Genomic DNA, 20,379 nt, shown 5'->3' with positions numbered 1-20,379 from the left:
GAGAAAAGAGCACATTTGAGGCTATTTAGTGTGATTGAAACTAGCAGAACAAAATATACAGTTGGATGCTGCTAAAGACCAGGTGATGGAATACATGGTGGACATAGTATGCATAAGCAAATGGAAGAAATGATTGGAAGGAGGGTAATTATTATGGGAGATTTCAACTATGGTAGCATTGATTGGAGGGAGGAGAGGACACATGGGAGGAACGAATTGGATTTTATGTGGTTATTAAGGGATAACTGTCTGCGACAGCATGTAATGGAAAATACTACGGGGGTCAGAGAGTGCTTGACCAAGTAATTGCATCTGAGTATCTGACTGTAACGAATATGACCACACTGCCACCAATTGGTGAGAGAGAGATCATAGGGTCTTGACTTGGGAGGTGGCTAAAGGTGTGGAATTTACAATTAAGACATGGTACATGTGGAATTATCGGGCGGGAAAGTTTGACAAGCTTAGGAGTTTGATTGGTTCAGTGCCATGGCATGTACAACTGCAAGGACTAGAAGTTGATAGTGCATGGGAGGTAGTTAAGAAGTGCTTGCATGAAGCAATGGCTGACTGTATACCTAGAGTCCGAATAATAAATCAAGTAGGGGTTAAATGGATGAATAACACCATTAAGCTTGAGTTGCAAAAAAAGAAACAACTATGGAGGGAATTTAAGGAGAAGGGTGACCGGCAGGCACATGAACGTTATAAAGCGCAGGCCAGAAGGGTGACGAGTGTCGTAAGAAAAGCAAAAAAGGATTACGAAAGAACATTGGCCATGCAGGCTAAAGAGAATCCTAAACAGTTTTTTAGATATGTAGCAAGTAAAAGGAAAAATGTACATGGCAGATTGATTTTAAAGAATGCCGATGGTAGGGAGGTAACCGAATCAGTTGATATAGTGGAATTACTGAGCGAGTACTTTGCAAGAGTATATCATCCAGGTGGTGACATTGCAGGAATGAATGAACCAATAGCTTATATGGGAATTGTGGTGAATGAAGTGAAGGTGAATAGTCTATTACAAAACAATGTCAATACATCAGTGGGATTGAATGGTAAACCAGCTCGTGTCGTACGTGAAGCACCACCTAAAGAATTGTCAGTGCCCTTGACCATTTTGTTTAATTTGAGTCTCAGATCTGGGTTAGTCCCGACGGGGTGGAAAGAGGGGAAAACAGTTCCACTGAATAAAGGTGGTTCCAAGACTACTGTTGTAAATTACCGACCGATCAGCATATAAGGAATCGTTGTCAAGGTCTTGGAGAAAATAGTCAAGAGGAAAATACAGGATGGGATAGATGAAAATGGGATACTGTATGGGGGACTGCATGGTTTTGTGAAGGGTAGATCATGCCTCAGTAACTTGCTCATGTATTTTAAAACAGTGACGGTTGAACTGGATAAGGGTAACGGGTTTACGGTGATTCTACTGGATCTTGCTAAGGCCTTTGACAGGATACCACATGGAATTCTAATCAGTAAACTGCAGCATATGGGGATGAATATAAGATTGGTGAGATGGATAGGAGGGTGGTTGATGGAGAGATATCAGAGAGTGGTTTATTCAGGAGTAGAGTCCAAAAGACAGCCTGTGACTTAGTGGTGTGCCGCAGGATTCTGTTCTTAGACCACTACTGTTCAATTTGTTCATTAATGATATAGGAAAGAATCTGAGAGGAACTGTTCATTTGTTTGCTGATGATGCAAAGTTGGGTACAGCATTAGTGAGTGCACAGGATGTCAAAATTTTGCAGGATGATTTGGATATTTTGGAGGATTGGGCTAAGGAGAATGGATGTCAATTAATGTGGCAAAGTGTAAGGTTATGAATGAACCAATTTAGGGGAAAAGATTAGCAGCAGTATTTCACATTAGTGAAACCATACTCCATGAGATGGATGAGGCTAGGGATTTGGGAGTGTTGGTGGATAGGGAGTCTAAGTTTAGGAGACATATCGCAAAACTGGCTAAATCAGCTCATCAAATCACTTGGTTTTTATGTTCCAACATAAAAACATGCACAAATTCACATGGAGAGAAGTGGCAAGGAATAAGAAAACTCTCATTGACTATGTTATTGTCGATAGTGATGTTTTCTCCCTGGTGCAGGATACCAGAGTGTACATTGAATTTGAATTAGGAGCGATCACTATTTAGTCTTGAGCAGGATAAAATTGAATTTCATATTGAAAAGAATAACATGTAAGAAAGTTTTAAAGCGAATAAAAGTTGAGCAGCTCTCAGATGTGAACTGTGGACTAAAATACACAAACATGATTGAAGAAAAAATGAAAGAGTTTGAGAACAGGAACCAAACCTTGGAGATTCAGTGGCAAGCCTTGAAAACCCTGATTGATTCAGCCAGAATGAGGTTGTCTGCAAGGATAGAAAAATCAGAACTCCATGATGGACACAGGAAGTTAAAGAGGCAGTGAAGGAAAAGAAGAAAGCATATCAAAAGTTCCTGACAAATAAGTCAGCTTTGCTCTTAGAGAATACAGAGACAAATGTAAAAAAGCTAAACAGTGTGTAAAACTAGCTAAACAAAAGTCATGGGAGGACTTTGGCAAGAATATAGAAAATAAATATCAAGAAGGTGGCAAAATATTCTGGAGGTTGTTGAAGAAGCTTAGGAATGGAGGAAAGAGTGCTGTAAAAGGAGTTAGAGATGATAAAGTTGACATGAAAACAGGAGAAAAAGATATCCTTGAAGTGTGGAGTAATTACGTCGAAAAATTGGTAAACGAAACGAGCTGTGATAGCACAGTGGTAAAAAACACTCAACAGCCATACAGTCAGGAATACATATCCATACTTGAAGTAGAAAAAGCCATCAAAGGCTTCAAATGTGGAAAGGCAGCAGAAGTAGATGATATTCGACCAGAAATGCTGAAGTATGGTGGTATAAAAGTCTTACAGTGGCTGCACTGCATAGTTCAGAAAGCCTGGACAGAGGGATGAATTCCCGATGATTGGAGTAGAGCTCTAATAGTACCCATATATAAAAGGGGAAATAAAACTGAATGTGAGAATTCCAGAGGTATTTCCCTACTGAGTGTTCCTGGCAAGATCTATGCAAGTATACTTGAGAAACGGTTGAGAAGAATTGTGGAAGAAAAGCTTGGTGAAGAACAAGCTGGATTCAGGCCAAATAGAGGCTGTCAGGATCAGATATTCACTTTACGACAAATAGTTGAGAAAGCATGGAAATATAACAAAGATCTGTATTTAAGTTTTGTCGATCTGGAAAAGGCATATGACAAGGTGCCAAGAGCGAGAAGCTATTCAATACGCTAGAGTTATATGGTGTCAATGGGGCATTATATCAAGCAATACTTAGTCTTTATTTGAGCTGTAGGTCAGCAGTTAGAATTGAAGGAAGTACAGGAAGATGGTTTAATGTTAAATCTGGTGTCAGACAAGGATGTACATTATCCCCTCTATTATTCATTATCTATAATTGGAAATGTTAATGTCAGCTCTTTGCTTTATGCAGACGATGTTATACTTCTAAATAAATCTGCTAGAAGTTTGCAAGATTCCCTGACTAAATTGAATAACTGTTGTAATAGATATGATATGAAGGTCAGCATTAAAAGACAAAGACAAGGAAAATAGGTAGAATTGTTGAAAATGTTGACTGTGTTGTGAACGGGGAATCTGTGGAACAAGTAAAACATTTCAGCTACTTAGGCACGATTTTTACTGAAGATGGCAAATTAAATATGGAAATAGACAATAGAATCAACAAAGCTGGTATGGTAGGCAGTCAATTAAATTCATATGGAATAAGAGAGAAATTAGTTGGAACACTAAATTATCTGTATACAAGACAGTGTTCAAACCAGTTTTAACTTATGGATCTGAGAGGTGGGTCAGAAGTAAAACACTTGACCAAAGACTAGAAACTGCAGATATGAGTCCTGCAGTTGGCATCAATGGCAATATCATGTTAAAAACGAGGATATTAGGAAAGAACTTGACATTGTCAGCATCCTGGAATGCGTTAGCAGAGATAACCTCAGGTGGTATGGTCACTTAAACAGAATGGGCGAGGAAAGATTAGCAAAACAAGTGTTCTCTGCCAGGTTGGCAGGAAAACGACGCAGAGGAAGACCAAGATATAGGTGGATTGATACGGCACAAAGTGCCTTAGATGATAGAAATATAAGACCTGATAATGTTTGAGTCTTGACAAGTAACAGACTGATTTGGAGGAAAATTGTAGATAGGAAGTTAGTTAGTAATGATGTAAATTTTTCATGTAGTACTATCATATCCCGTACACCCCTTGAGGGTACATGTCAGGAATTTGATGATGATGATGATGATGATGATTCTCCCCAAGAGTTGAAGTTCTCCATATAATAATTACTTGTTCTCCACTCACTGAGGTTATTTGCTGATGCATGTTATTCCCCATCATCCTTTACATCCCTGGTTTACAGAAGCAACCAACTGTATATTTTGTTCTACTGGCCACTATCTCACACCAGATGGCCTCAAATGTGCTATTTTCAGTGTTCTACAGTTGAATTCCTACTCTCTGTGGTTGTAATTCATCGGCTATGATCAAGACATTGCACAATACAATACACTTCCCCACATTCTTTTCTCTCTATCCTTCCTGAAAACACCGTACCCTTCATATTGAATCCAATTTCACTATATCATTTTTTGTCAGGCATGTCTCACTAATGCCAATAATCTTTGGCTAGGATGAAGTAACGATGTCAAAATTCTTCCTCCTTGTTCCAAATGCTCCTAGCATTGGTGTACATAAAGTGCAATAGCCCATTAGGCCCACCAATGTCCTTGTGCTTTATCGTAACTCTCCCATTCTGGTTTGTTACCATTTTCTGCACATGCTTACACTCAACCACTTCATTGGTATCTGTGTACTTGTTCAATGGCTTCCCCCTAAAAGCTCTAGTTTCTCTGATTTTGCACATCCACTTTCACTTCATTCAACAACACATTTTCCAGACTCAACACCAATCTGTCAAACTCTACATCATTCCTCCTACATAACCTACACATTAAGTTGTTCACTATTATGGCTCTCATTCTTAGCTCTATCTTTTGCTTCTTTCAGTACCTCTTTCATGTCTTCCCTCATACCATACTTTTCTGCTTTCAAATCATTAGTTCCAGCCAAAGCAATCAACTCTTTTACTTTACCTTTTTATGTTCTAATAGCCTTTATATTGGCTTCAACTACATACTCATGATGATAAACCAAATATCATTCCAGCTGGGACAATGCCTGTATAATACATGATCCCAGCTTTTTTTTTTTTTTTTCATGGAACTATGTTGACCAATGAAAAAAAATAAATAAATAAAAATCAGATCATGGAACAACTTCCTCCTCCTTAGCAAAATTGAGGACAGGTACTATTAATGAAAAAAAAAAAAATCAGTGGAACTAGCAACACAGTTATAAAAAGTACAATAACATAACTGGTGTACTGAGACTAAAAAAACCAAAACAGGTAAGTTCCTTCAACATAACAAATAAATGATAACTTACTCATACACTAGGGATTGGGAATATTTTAATGTGGAGGGAACACATACAAAACAAATAAAAGTTAATTACATTTCTGTTTCCTTTAGTTTAATGTTACATGGTGATCAGCATTCATTTCACTCAATTATGAAGACTACAACCATGATAGGAATAATTATTTTAATTTTCTGGCTTTTTGACCTTCATATTAAGGTCATCATCTGGAGTACACACACAAAGACAAGCTATATTATATTTTAAACAGTATGCCAAAGTGACAATGATTTGATCAACCATTATTCTACTGGCCTGACGTCTAGTGGGAAAAAAAAAACTACATCGAAGTTATATCTTACTTATATCATCAGAGAACAAATTCATATTAATACTCTTAATATAGCAATATTGATAGTCTGATCAATAATTTAACATAAGTGTGTTACATTAAGGCTAACATCCTAGATAACTACAGCCCTAATTATAATTTATAATGAACTCTTAGAACAAAAGGTTAAGTGGATAGAATACATGCCATCCATATTCTTGGGATTTTTAGACCACCATTATTGTTAAGATTAGGGTGGTTGATAAGAATTTCACAGGTCCTCTTAAATTTGTACTCATACCACATTTTGGTGTGATGTAATGTCACACTAGTCAATTCTACATACAGTAGTCAGGGCATGATCAGAAAGGTCAGATTTACCATAGTTATTAAATTTAATGTTGTTTATGTTTGGATAAGAATTGTGCATCCTGTTTCACCTATATAAGGCAAATTACAGGGACATAGAATATGTTGGCCCAGTGGATCCTTGGAGGAAGTGAATAAGTTATTTAATTTTGCAAGAGTTTTAAAGGTGGGATTAAAGTTGTGCTTCTGTAGTATTCTGTTTATTTTATCTGATATCCCTTTAATGTATGGAATGGCTACAGTTTTATTGTAATTAGTTTATTTTTATTATTAAGTGGAGTTTTGTGAAGAATTTTGTTGATAGTATTTTTGCTGTAGCCATTTTTTAAAGAAAGTATTGCAGATAAACATGAATTAAAAGTGCTTGCTCATTGGAGCAAATTTTAAAACCCTATTTTTTTAGTGTTAATGACACCTAATTTTTGTATTAGGTGGTGGTAAGAGTTTATGTATACATATTGGCCAGTATGTGTTGGCTTATGGTAAACAGTGAAGGAAAGACAGCTAGAAGGAAGCTATGTGTGTGGGACAAGCATATCTAGAAATGAAAGTGTTCTGACACCTAAACAAACAACACAATTGCATAAAATTCAAATGTGAAGTGTATGGATTTGTGTTGCTTGTTTAGGTGGCTAAGGAAAGAGAGGAAAATCAGGTTCTAAATAATTTAAAATCTGAACAGTTATTTAAATCCAGATATTTGGGATGTCCTTGAGAGGATTACTGACACTCAGTTCAACATACCTGGAAAGTAAAACTTTATCAAATTTCTTAGATTTGAAATAGGAGCAACATTTAAACAGCCAACGAATAAATTTAAATTAATTTTGCATCATTGAATTACTTTGAAAACAGCCAACCACAAGCCAGTGATAACAGAAACCGACCAGAAATAAGTGATAACAGGAGCAACCAACTGCCTTCAATGAACAGTCGTGATTAACCTTTCTAGCCATGCCACACTCTGAACAGTGATGAATTCTTGCTACTTAGTAAAGGCCTAAACTATACTCTGGAAACCAGGACAGTTAACAAATTGGATTTTATATACCATACTGAAAGAAGCAGAAGATTTTTCCTGACTACCAATAGCTGATAAAATATTATTGCAAATCTCTGACATTTTAAACAAAATTAAAGCAACAACTAGCAACCTAGCCAAAACTCAATTGGCAACTGTAAAATCTTTAAAAGCAAGTCAGGATATCATAATTACTGGAGCTGATAAAGGCAGTGCAAATAATTCCTATCAGTTATTTTAAAACTGAACAACTTACCTAGAAAAATTAATCAATTAGTCTCAGACAAACAGCACCTATCAATTTGTGAAATATAACCGAACTAATTGGATTAAAAAAAAAACAGAAGAATTATTTAAATCAGTCACATCCTGGGCAGTAGATACTGTTAAAAAGCTACTTCTGCACTACTCATTCTCCAAGAATTTACAGTTTGCTTAAGATTTATAAAAAGAATGTACCACTTCAGTTGATGGTATCGACAGCCCCCATTATTACCTAGCCAAGAAACTAGTGTCGATACTCAAGGAGTTGATAGGTCATTTCCCCCCCCCCATATAAAAAACACAACGCTTCATAAACAAAATTAAGGACATCACATTATTAGTCAGTTCTGATGTCTCTGCCCTTTTCACAAACATTCCAATCAATGACAATTCTTCTTTTAGGACAAATTCCCACCCAATATCACAGTGCTCTTTGCTCATGTACTACATTCCAGTTATTTTGTATAGCAAAATACTTTTTCCTGCAAAAAGAAGGCACAGCCATGGGCTTGTCATTATCTCCTTTCCCTCATTTACTAACTTTTATATAGAAGCTTTTCAACAACAGTCTCTAGATTCTTTTACTTTAAAACCCAATGTCTGGCTTAGATATGTTGACGATGTTTCTGATCCCATGGCTATCAGACATTACTTTCCTCAGCCACCTAAACAAACAACACAAATACATACAATTCACATTTGAAATTGAAAGTCAGAACACACTTCCATTTCTAAATACACTTGTCACACGTCTTCCTTCTGGCATTCTTTCCTTCGTTGTTTACAATAAGCCAACACATATTGGCCAATATGTATACAAACTCTTACCACCACCCAAACTAGGTGTCATTACCACACTAAAAAACAGGACTTTAAAGATATACTCCAATGAGCAAGCACTTAACTTTTAATTTATGTTTATCAGCAATACTTTCCTAAAAAATGTCTACAGCAAAAATACTATCAACAAAATTCTTCACAAGACTCCAGTTAATAATAAAAATAAACTAATTGCAATAAAACTGTAGCCATTCCATACATTAAAGGGATATCAGATAAAATAAACAGAATACCACAGAAATGCAACCTTAATGCCATCTTTAAACCTCCTGCAAAATTAAAGAACTTATTCACCTCCTCCAAGGATCCACTGGTCCAACCTGGAGTATACTGTATTCTATGCCCCTGTAATTTGCCTTATATAGGTGAAACAGGATGCAGAATTCCTATCCGAAAGAAAACTAAACATAAACAACACATTAAATTTAATAACTATGATAAATCTGGCCTTTCTGATCATGCGCTGACTACTGTATGTAGAATTGACTAGTGTGACATTACATCACACCAAAATGTGGTATTAGCACAAATTTAAAGAGGCCTGTGAAATTTTATCAACCACCTCAACCTTAACAATAATGGTGGTCTAAAAATCCCAAGAATATGGATGGCACATATTCTATACACATAACTTTTCGTTCTAAGAGTTCATTATAAATTACAATTAGGTCTGCAGTTATCTAGGATCTTAGCCTCATATAACACTTATGTTAAATTATTGATTAGGTTACCAATATTGCTATATTAAAAGTATTAATATGAATTTGTTCTATGATGTTTTAAATAGGATATAGTTTTGATATAGTGTTTTTTCCAGTAGGGGTCAGGCCAGTAGAATAATGGCTGATCGAATCATTGTCACTTCGGAATACTATTTGAAATGTAATATAGCTTGTGTATGTGTACGCATACCATAGATAAGTACCTCAATATGATGGTCAAAACGTCAGGAAATTAGAATAATTATTGCTAACATGGTTGTAGCAACTTGTAAAATGTAATGTAATTCATTCCACCAAAATGAATTGCATTTCTATTGATATGATGTCTTTGGACTGATCTAAGTTAAAAAAACGATGCAATGAATTTGTAACATGAAATGGTCACCCTCATAGTGTTAAGTAGGATTTAAAATGTGTTAAAATTATGGAAGAGAGTCAAGTTGAACAATTCTCAAATATGGAGACTGAAATATCCAAATAGCATTGGAAAAAAAGTAAAGGAATTTGAAAAATGAAAAGACCAAACTATAAAGAATGAATGGCAGAAGAAAATGCTGACTTCCTCTAGTAAGCTCCACACCCAAAAGACATGCCAGTGAAATAAAAAACATAAGAGTTTGTCTTCACTTCACAAGTCATGTACTACATTCTGGTTATTTTGTATAGCAAAATACTTTTTCCTGCAAAAAGAAAGCACAGCCATGGGCTTGCCATTATCTCTTCCCTCCCCATTTACTAACTTTTATATAGAAGCTTTTGAGCAACGTGCTCAAAGATTCTTTTACTTTAAAACCCAAAGTCTGGCTTAGGTAAGTTGACGATGTTGATAAATGGTGCATGCACCATTTATCAACATAATCTCTCATTCTTTCACTACATTTTCTCCATCACATAGTTTTTTTTTTCCAAAGTCATTGTAATAAAATCCAGTTTGTTTTTGAAATTTTTTCACCTCTGTTCTGACCTATTCATCAATTTATGGATATTCATGAAATGCATCTTCAATTTATAAAATACATTTTTTTCTCATCTCACTCAAAAAAAATCTGAAGTTATTATACATTAGATTCTTTGGCAGATAATCCAAGATCCTTGCCCTGGATAACAAACATATGATACTCTTTCAAGCCACTTCAACTTCCAGTATGCAGGGTGGTGGTGATCTCATGGTTGGCATGTCTACTACCTAGACTTTCACAATTTAAAGATCTTAATGAGGCTTAAGACACATAGAAAACCTCCTACACGTTTTTTTTTTTTTTTAATGTGAATTTTACACATATAAGGTTATAAACCCATAGAACATTAACATTGTGGATGAGCTAAGGATTAGCTTAATCATTCTGATAATTCATCTCTGTTATACAGACATCTTTAGAGATACAAACATTATCCATAATTCCTTCATTCATTTTTTGAATTAGGGATGGGCTAAGGATAAGGTAATCTAGAATCCTAGCTCTAGCAACCAAACAAAAAATTTCTTAAAGTTGCTTCAGATTTCTAATAAGCAGAAGCAGTGGTCTCACATTAAGTGATGAACATCATCTGCTTTCTAATGACTTTCAACCAAACATCCATGCCACAGTGAGACTTGAACTCATTGGAAGTAGGGTTGGGTGTGGGGAATATCAGTGAATGCGTTTAAACAAAAAAAATTATGACAGGTGTGAGTTATATTATTATTATTATTATTATTATTATTATTATTCAGGCCTCCAAGGAGTCAAAAGACTCATCGAGGGAGGTCCTTTCTAAGACATAAAGTCTGTCAAGACTCATCGAGAGGAAGTCCCCCCCTGAGAAACACAAAGTTTATCATACCACTCCTTAAACCCACTGACCGTTCTCGCTCCCACCACTCCATCAGGCAATGCATTCCACGGCTCAACCACCCTCCACACAAAGAAACCACTCCTTACCCTCTTGCTCACAGTTTCCTTTCGTAACTTCCAGGGATGGCCTCTTGTCATCACTCCTTCCCGCTGATCAACCAAGCGAAAGAACTCCCCAGTGTCAACCCTGTAACCACCTCTCAACAGTTTAAAAGTCTCAATCATATCACCTCTCCTTCTTCTATCCACCAAACTCTGCAGTCCACATTCTCTCAGCCGATCCTCATAACTATCCTTGTACAGTCCTGAAACCATCTTTGTCATCCGTCTTTGTATCCTTTCCACGGTTAATTTATCCCCTTCAAATCCTGGGGACCAAATCTGAGAACAATAGTCCAAGTGTGGTCTGATCAGAGACTTATACAACGGAATGATAACCCTCTTATCTCTGCAGGTCAGTGTCCTTCTCATAATAGCAGCAATCCTCTGTGTTACCTTCACCACCTTTGCAATATGTCCCCTAAACTTCAGGTTTCTATCAATCATCAACCCCAGATCTCTTGTCTCCCCTACTTCCTCCAGTATAATTCCTCCCATAGAGTATGCAGCATCCCATCGATGTTTCCCAAACCTCAAGACCTTACATTTTGCTGCATTAAACTGACACCCCCATTCATTTGCCCATCTATCTAGCTTATTTAAATCCTCTTGCAGGGCTACCACATCTGCACTATTACTAATAATCCTTCCAAGCTTCGCATCATCCGCAAACAACTGAATATCCCCCTGCAATCCACTGGCTATGTCATTGATATAAAGGTTAAACAATATAGGTCCTAGTACTGAGCCCTGTGGGACCCCACTTGTAACCCTCTGCCTCCTGGAAACTGCTCCACCATACACAACTCTCTGATACCTATCAGACAGCCAATCCTGAATCCAGTTGACCAATCTGACATCCAGACCCATGTGCTGCAACTTAAATATCAGCTTATCATGTGGCACCCTGTCAAATGCCTTCGCCAAGTCTAAGAAAATTGCAGTATATGCCTTTCCCTCATCTAATGCTCTTGTAACTTTATTATAAAAGGCTAGCATATTGCTAAAACAAGAGCGTCCTTTCACAAATCCATGTTGATTCTCACAGATAACATTACCCTCATGTGCCCAATGCTGTACACGGTCCCTCACTACTTTCTCCAAGATCTTAACAACTACTGATGACACACAGACTGGCCTATAATTAGACACTTCCAGTCTGTTACCACCCTTATGCAATGGCACTATCTTACCTTCCTTCCATTCCCTGGGCACCTTTGCCAAAGCCAGACTTTCATTGAAAAGCCACGTTAAAGGTATTGTCAATTCCCTAGAACATTCTCTCAAAACTCGTGGCGAAATACCATCCAGTCCCACAGCTTTACTGACATCCAGAGTACTCAGTATCTGAAACACACTCTCCTCCTGTACCTCCAGACCTCGTACCAGTCCTATCCCTCTAGCATTAAAACTGACTCTTCTAGGATGAAATACTCCAATAAAGTGTTCATTGAACAATTCCACTATGTCCTCTGCATCAGTCACTCTATTCCCATTTTTATCCCACAATATCATTCTTCCACAGTCATTTCTCCTCCTACTGGCCACATAGCTAAAAAATTCCCTAGGATTTTCTTTGGATCTTAGGGCCAATCTCCTCTCATATTCCAGTTTCGCTTTCCTTACCACACGAGTCACTCTTCTGGCCTGTGTCTTATATTCCTCATGCATCTCTTCACCTATCTCCTTATATCTCTTCCATAGCCTCTTTTTCGCATGCAATTCCTGTTTAATATTGTTTGTCATCCACTTTACTCCACTTATACGTGAAAGTACTTTACTTATATGTGAAAGGAACTGTTGCAAGTGTTACAATCCCTTAGGCATAGGATAAACTGGACAGTATACTGGAATAGCTGTTAAATTATAAGGATAAAATTTCTAAATACTTATGCTTTACAATGAAAAAATTAATATTAAGATGCTACAATGACTAATAAGATTTTGTTAATCATATTAAAGTGCTATGTCAAAGGATAATTAGAAATACAGATATTCCTCTTAACTTGTTATACTAGATTTCCACACTTTAAAATATATTAATTTTAAATATATTGATTTTTCACATCTATAATGACAGAAAATACAGCTCTGAAAAGATTACAGAATGATGCATTTTAAAATATGCAATACAAAGTCTTAAGTTATAAAACAGCAGGACTAACATATACATTCTGGGAAGAAAAAAAATCCTCACCTGAAAATGCATTAGCACCTCTTAATTCTTCAGTACCTTCTTTAGTTGAACTTCCTGTACCACCATAATTCCAGTCAAAATTTCGATTGAGGTCTACACCTGTACTTGTTCCCCTCCAGCAGTAATTTTGAGTATTTTCAATATGCTGCCGACCATCAGGATTCATCATCACTACAACAAAAATATCCATCTTTGTAAGGATCAAGCGACTAAAACTTTCTTCTGAACTGTCTTTTTGAGATAAAAGTCCTTGAGTTAAATTATGAAGTAAATAAAACAAACTTTCCACAGGAAAAAATTCTCTTGCATGTTCACCATAAGACAGAAGAACACGGACTTTTGGTGAATTCCAATATGGATGATTAGAATCCATAGGATTTCTGCTATCAGAGAAGTTGGCAATACGAAGTACCAACTGAGGGAGACCTTTTTTTGACTTGTAAGAACTGTCTAAGTGCATATATGAAGGATTTTTTTCTACAATATCAGCAATATGTGAATAAATTTTTGAAAGATTATGGTAATGATGGTAATCTGGCAAGTATTTTTCATTGTGCAGAACATCCACATCTGCCTCAGTGAATAAAAGAAGGCATAAGGCAAAAATTACTGACAGCAACACTTCCATCTCTAAAAAACCCAACTCAACAAGATTACATGATTCTGCATTTATTTATCTCCTATAGTTCAAGTCTTTCATGCTCCTGCCAAAATAAAAAAATAGAATAAGTCAAGAGGAGAAAAAAAAAAAAATTCAAATAATGTAGAAATTACAGTTAATTTATAATAAGAACAGGTTTGAAATTCCCTTTCCAAAACTTCTAAAATGTTGCAATATACAGAAAAACCTTGCCATTCACTGCGTTGCAGATTATGTTTTTAAGACTATTTTGCAAACTGCTGATGTGATTGACTGTGATTAATACAAGAATCAGTATGCACTAAAGATCAGTGGAAATATGACCGTCATAATATTCTTTCTCTCAGGCTACTATTTTCAGCAGTCTATTCCACTGTTTCTCAACCAAAAAACAATTGAAGCCTGTTAAACATTTATGTCCAAAATAAATTCAATTCGGCATGATTAGATATCCAATGCCATATTATATTGGTGCGATTAGGCTAGAAGAAACTGATGAGGCTAGGGATCTTGGGGTGTTAATAGATGGGAAGTTGAAGTTCAGGGGGGTCATGTGGCAAAGATTGTAAATACAACTCTAAAGATAATTGCAATGCTGAAATGAATGTTCACATGTCAAGATAAGGATATACAAGGCCTTGATAAGACCTCACTTGAACTATTGTGTGCAGGTCTGGTTTCCGGTCTTGTCTCCTGGTTTCCGTTGCGATTCTGATACATTGGAGAGAGTACAAAGGAGTATGTTAAAAATGATACCAGGATTGTAGAATACTGAGTAGGAAGACAGATTGAGAATTTGTAGGCAGGAGAAAGAGGGGAGATATGATTGAGACTTACAAACTTTTGAAAGAGTCATACAGGATTTCAATTGATGAAATTTTTCAATTTATGGAGGGTGGGGGTACGAGAGGGCATCCTTGGAAGCTGAGAACAAAGGCCACTAAGAAGAGGGCGAGGACTAGATTTTTCTCTCATAGGGTGGTGCATGATTGGAATAGACTGCCATTGGAATGTTGTGAGTGCATGCAGTGTGAATGAATTCAAGAATAAGTATAATAGCTGGTGTGTGTGTGTGTAGTATGTGGCCTCCCTTGATGAGTGACTCCCTGGAGGTCTCTCCTAATAATAATAATAAAAAAATTCTGCTGATCCACTGCAAGAAGGCAAGTCCAGTTTACCCCCCCCCCCATGCATAAAAACTGTTGTCAAAGGCTACAGATAAAATGGGAACTATATTTTATCAAGGGTGATAAATTCATATCACCCTCTATCATGGGTGATATGACAGAGGTCTATAAACTTTTGAATGGGTGTTATAGCATTTCAAATGATGAAATTTTTTGTTATATGGAAGGCGGGGAGAGAATACGGGAGCATTCATAGAAGTTAAAGTTATTCTCAGTCAAGAAAGGGTTAAGAGCTAGGTTTTTCTCCTAGAGAGCAGTGAGTGAGTGGAATAATTTGCCTTTATGGGTAGTGAGTGCATCTAGCGTAAATGAATTTAAGGGAAGGTATGATAGCTGGTTTGGGTAAGTTACAGTCTCCCTCGATGAGTCCTTGACTCCCTGGAAGTCTCAGATAATAATAATATAATATTTTTGATTCCCATACATGGTAATTATTTTAAAGATGAAGCATTTTACTTTTGATTACCAACGAATGGTAGAAATTAATTATAAAATATGAATTATGCAGGTATTTAGAATTTTATGGTTCTAGCTCTCACTAATTATGGTGGATACAACAATAAACAGTTTTTTCTAGATTCAAAACAGGCATGAGAATTTATATATACCTCTCTAAAGCCTGGCAACAGTCTTCAGGCCAGTAGATAAAAAACACTGAGCTTACTAATCTGTAATTCATGGTATTACATTCAACACTTATTTTTACAGGGGAGTTTATAAAACAAACAGCCAAAAAGTGCAGAATTGCTTTATTCTTTAAGAAAATCTTCTAAGCCAACAAACCATGTTCTGTAGAATTACAGGCTTCATTTCTTATATTACTTTACATGCAAATGAATTTAACTGATCAGTGTGAGACCACTATATAGGGCACTAATGTACCACAGGTCTACAACCCATTGTGAGCAGGTAAAATTTACATATAGTAAAGGAAAAGGAAAAAATATATTAAAAAATGCCTAAGTTTATTTTTATTACCCTAAGACCCCCATCTAGGAGGTCTTTTTGTCATATACACAGTTCATCAATACCACACCTTAAACATACTCAAATTCTCTGCAGATATCACACTCTCAGGCAAGGCATTCACAACTTCCAATCATTCACAACTCTGCATGAAACGAACCTGCTTCTCACTCCCCTGCTCACACCCTCCTTTATATAACTTTCAATGATGACCTCTGGTCTCCCCTAATATCTCACTGTTTTCTGTATAACCTCTTCAACATCGATCCTATAACAACCCCTTACTAACTAGTAGGTCTCTACCATATCATCCCCTCTTCTATTCATATTCGGCATTCCAGAGATCAAAAACTACTTTAATCAGTTTCCTAAAACTAAAAGTTTCATTTTTCTATTGGACAACACTCTCAATTAGATTCTGAAGACAATCATGTAAACTATCTTTTCACTGTGTACATGCAATGAAGAAATAGTCTTAATAAATAAAATACTTTAAAAATTATTGTTTAAAAAATTAATTATAAGCATATCATTTTTATGATATGCTGTTATGGAGACTACTACCATGTTAAGAATAATAACTAATTTACTGTTGTTTCAACTGTCATATTAAGGTTATCGTCTAGAGCAGGGGTTGGCAACTGGAGGCCCACAGGCCGCATGCAGCCCAAATATGCATTTTTGGCAGCCCATAAAAAGTTGACCATACTTACATGACATGTGGCCCGTATGTTGAATTATTTAAATAATACATTTTATAATATGAATAATAAATTAAAAATAATTTTATACCCATACTTCGTGATATCACCTGTGCAACTTGGAAATACAAACAAAAGGAAACTTTTGTATTGAAGATTTACAAATGGAAGTTTCAACAAGATTTTTTGATTTTCAAAAAAATAGAATCTAAATGCGATTATTTTTGAACACTTTTAATGTCGACATTGATGACGTACCAAACCAACTACAGATGGAAGTTTTGGAATTACAACACAATGAAACATTAAAGAATGCATTTTCGTTAGAAAATATCCAAAAATTTTATCGATGCTTGCAAAAAAAATTTGAACGATTAATCAGTTTTGCAAAGAAGATGATAGTCGCATTTGGAAGCACATACATTTGTGAATAAGCGTTTTCTGCCATGAGTTCTAGAAAAAATTAATTTTCTTCTCGACCTGACTGATGAACTTTGCATGCTTCGATTTGAATTTGCACTTCAGGTTGTAAAGTGGATAAAGATAATTTGGCTAAGGGAAAACAATCACAAAAGTCACATTAAGCAGGGAGACACACATATCGTGATGAATAAACTATATTACTTTGTTTTTATGTGATAATTTTTCATTGAGTTTCATATCTGGTACTTTAATTTTTTTTTTAATTGATATAATAAAAATTGATAACTTCAGTATTTTTTCACTCACTATTTTCTCTTAATTAAATGCTTGAGGCCCGATTATTAAAAATAAAAGTTGAATGTGGCCCACGAGTCTGAAAAGGTTGCAGATCCCCGATCCAGAGCATACATATATACATACTCCAGATATAATCTTATCTATGTAATAAAGATTTGTTTACAACTGAGGTCTACGAGAATGAATGAATGAATGGCAAGGTTCTGTTGTATCTGTAATAGCACAACCTTCTATTTTACTTGCTTTTATTAGTTATTCCAAGAAGCACAGTGCTAAATATTCCCAGGACATGCTACAAGTTGATAATGAAACTTACTTATATTCTGTAAACTAACATTCCTCAAATCTTTTTGCTCTAAATCATAGCCAACCACCAAACAACCTCACCTCTGGCATCTCTTTCTCTATAATAATAATAATAATAATAATAATAAAAAATTAAATGTTCCATATAAAATATAAAAAAAAGTTAAAACTTGTAGCACTGTCCATTTGGATAGGTAGTGAATTAGTACTTAGTTACATCCACTGATCTACTTGTATACGAAAGATACCAAATCCAAAATTCACTTTGGGAGTTGAATTTTAGAGATGGTATATATTTCAATAGACAAAGAAAAATATTGAAAATTAATAATCCACTATACTTTCATCTTTGGCAAAATGCCAAGGATCTGAGTTATTGACAGGAAAGTAGTACTAACCTTTTATTGCAATAAACTACAACATTCTATCCTCCCTAGGATTGACATAACATGAAATAACAAATCAAGTCTAATGAACTTCCTATGAACAGATCTGTGACCTTTTACAATCAGTGACAATGCAACAGATGCATGGTTTTTTAGTCATTTGGATTTAGGACTTTTTACCTAGCTATGATTACAAAACTGTAAATCCCCATGTATGATTCAGCAATTGGACCTTCACAAACATTCCTACTTAAACAAAAGGTAGACATGGTTTACATATGAAAACAATGACTAGTAGTTGATTAGTATTAACACAGAATTTTAAATGAGGATACAGGAAATCTTTTCTGCTATCATACTTTATATCTCTACAGTGCAGAAAAAATAGTTCACTGATTCTGAAAAAATGAATTATTGTGCTTAAGTTGAAAAGCCAGAATATATAAATACCTATTTCCTTGCAAGTGGCTAGTGCACTATTCAACATATCTAATAGCGAGCTCTAACATTCAAGGCTGCAGTTAACTCAATAAAACATTCACTGTAAGATATGCACTGCTATATTGTTAAGCCCTATTACCCCATTCATATTGAAATTCGTGATATATATACTTTCAAAGGATGTACAAGATATGACAGTACCATTTTCTTGCAAATTAATCAGTTATTTGCCAGGTCTTCAAAGACACTTTTAACTGAAATTCTAGATCTTGGTTGTCCTCTGGACATCTATCCAAACGCCTTTTCTTACTCTGCTTATGCAATCATATTGCCTTAAATTAGCTCTGATCACACATTCTTGAATGCTAACAAGATCAAATTCCTTCCTAACATCCTCATGTTTAACATGATTTAGACATTAATGCCATCTATTCCCTTCCCTAATTTTTCTCAAAACTCATGTCTGTCATCTCTAGTTGACAAGTGATTGCTTTATTTCTAACACAACCATCAAGATTTATAAGTTAAAACTGGTTTGAACAGTGTATGATTTTAATAATAAATTTAGTTTAATCCTTTATCCAAGTGTGAGCAAACAAAGTTTGCGCCTGAAAATATCTTCAGGACTGAGCAAGGTAGTACAACACCGGGAAACTCGTAGCAAAGGTGGACCAAGCCATAAATCTTAATATCTCCTATCTCAGGATCTCCCACAATGCAAAACATCTCCTTGCAGATATGTATAATGTTATGCATTAAGAGAATTATTATAGTCTAACCAAGCGAAAAATAAACTTTCAACATCTTTCTCTAAATCCAGAGTAATTTAATAATAAGGTGGCACACCTTTTGGCAAATCCTATAGGTAAAGATGACCTCTCCATTGCTTCTGCCTTAGTATCTTCACTTCTGGGCCTGGCTCCCACTGACGAGACCTCAATAAAGGTCGAAACCGGTCTGGGTAGTGGCCCTTCCCTTAATGCATAATATTATACATATCCGCAAGCAGATGTGTTTTGCATTGTGGGAGATACTGAGATAGGAGTGATGTTGGCTTGGTCCACCTTTGCTACGAGTTGCCCGGTGTTGAACTACCTTGCCTCAGTCCTGAAGATATTTTCAGGTGCAAACTTTGTTTGCTCACACTTGGATAAAGGATTAAACTAAATTTATTATAGTCTAACCAAGTGAAAAATAAACTTTCAGTATATGATTCTGCTTAGTGGTTGCTAATTTCTCTCTTACTCTACAAAAATTTATTCAACTGGGTCTCCACCATACCAACTTTGTTTATTCTAATACGTATTTCCATATTTATTTTATCATCTTCCATAAAAATTGTGCCTAAATAGTACGGATTTTACTTGATCGATGAGAATGCAGTTGATATCTGCATTCATCACAATTTCATAGCAAATTTGTTATGGTATTATTCAGTTTAATTAAGGAATCCTGTAGCCTGGTACTAGATTTGTTTAAGAGTATGACATCATATGCATAAAGTAAAGAACTGAGATGTAACATCTCCAATTTTCATAAAGTGATATCTGGTCTTTGAATGTGGACTATGAAAATTGAAAGAATGTCATTTGCAGAACCTCATAAATAGGAGTGGGGAAAGATATGATTGAGGTATATACAATATGTTGGTAAGATATTGTCACCAAGTTAATATGTCGAAGCTTTACACAGAATGGGAAGATAGAACAAAATTCCATCCCTGAAAACTGTATACAAAGTGTATGAGCAAGAGAGCAAGAAACAGGTTCTTTACATGAAGAGTGGATATGTTTCATGAGTTCAAATCATGGTTTGAAAAGCTTTGTGAGTGAGCATGTGGATCTT

General features: G+C 35.7%; 1 protein-coding gene across 2 annotated transcripts in view; it reads right to left on the bottom strand.

Annotated features, from left to right (window-relative positions):
• The window catches only part of LOC150102374 (zinc carboxypeptidase-like), a 49,126-nt gene that overhangs the window by 15,312 nt on the left and 13,435 nt on the right, over positions 1-20,379 (bottom strand). For both annotated transcript variants that reach the window (XM_090398977.1, XM_090398976.1), the window contains exon 2: positions 13,188-13,891. In XM_090398977.1, the coding sequence (XP_090255103.1) occupies positions 13,188-13,815 (628 nt within the window). In that variant the 5' untranslated portion in view covers positions 13,816-13,891. The remainder of the gene's footprint in view (positions 1-13,187; positions 13,892-20,379) is intronic.

The sequence above is a fragment of the Typopeltis vanoorti genome, chromosome 10, assembly GCF_054136105.1.
Source record: "Typopeltis vanoorti isolate ZY-2024b chromosome 10, IOZ_Tvanoo_1.0, whole genome shotgun sequence".
NCBI classification, from domain to species: Eukaryota; Metazoa; Arthropoda; class Arachnida; order Uropygi; family Thelyphonidae; genus Typopeltis; species Typopeltis vanoorti.
The sequence above is the reverse complement of the archived record's forward strand: the minus strand, read 5'-3'. Positions and strand labels throughout refer to the sequence as shown.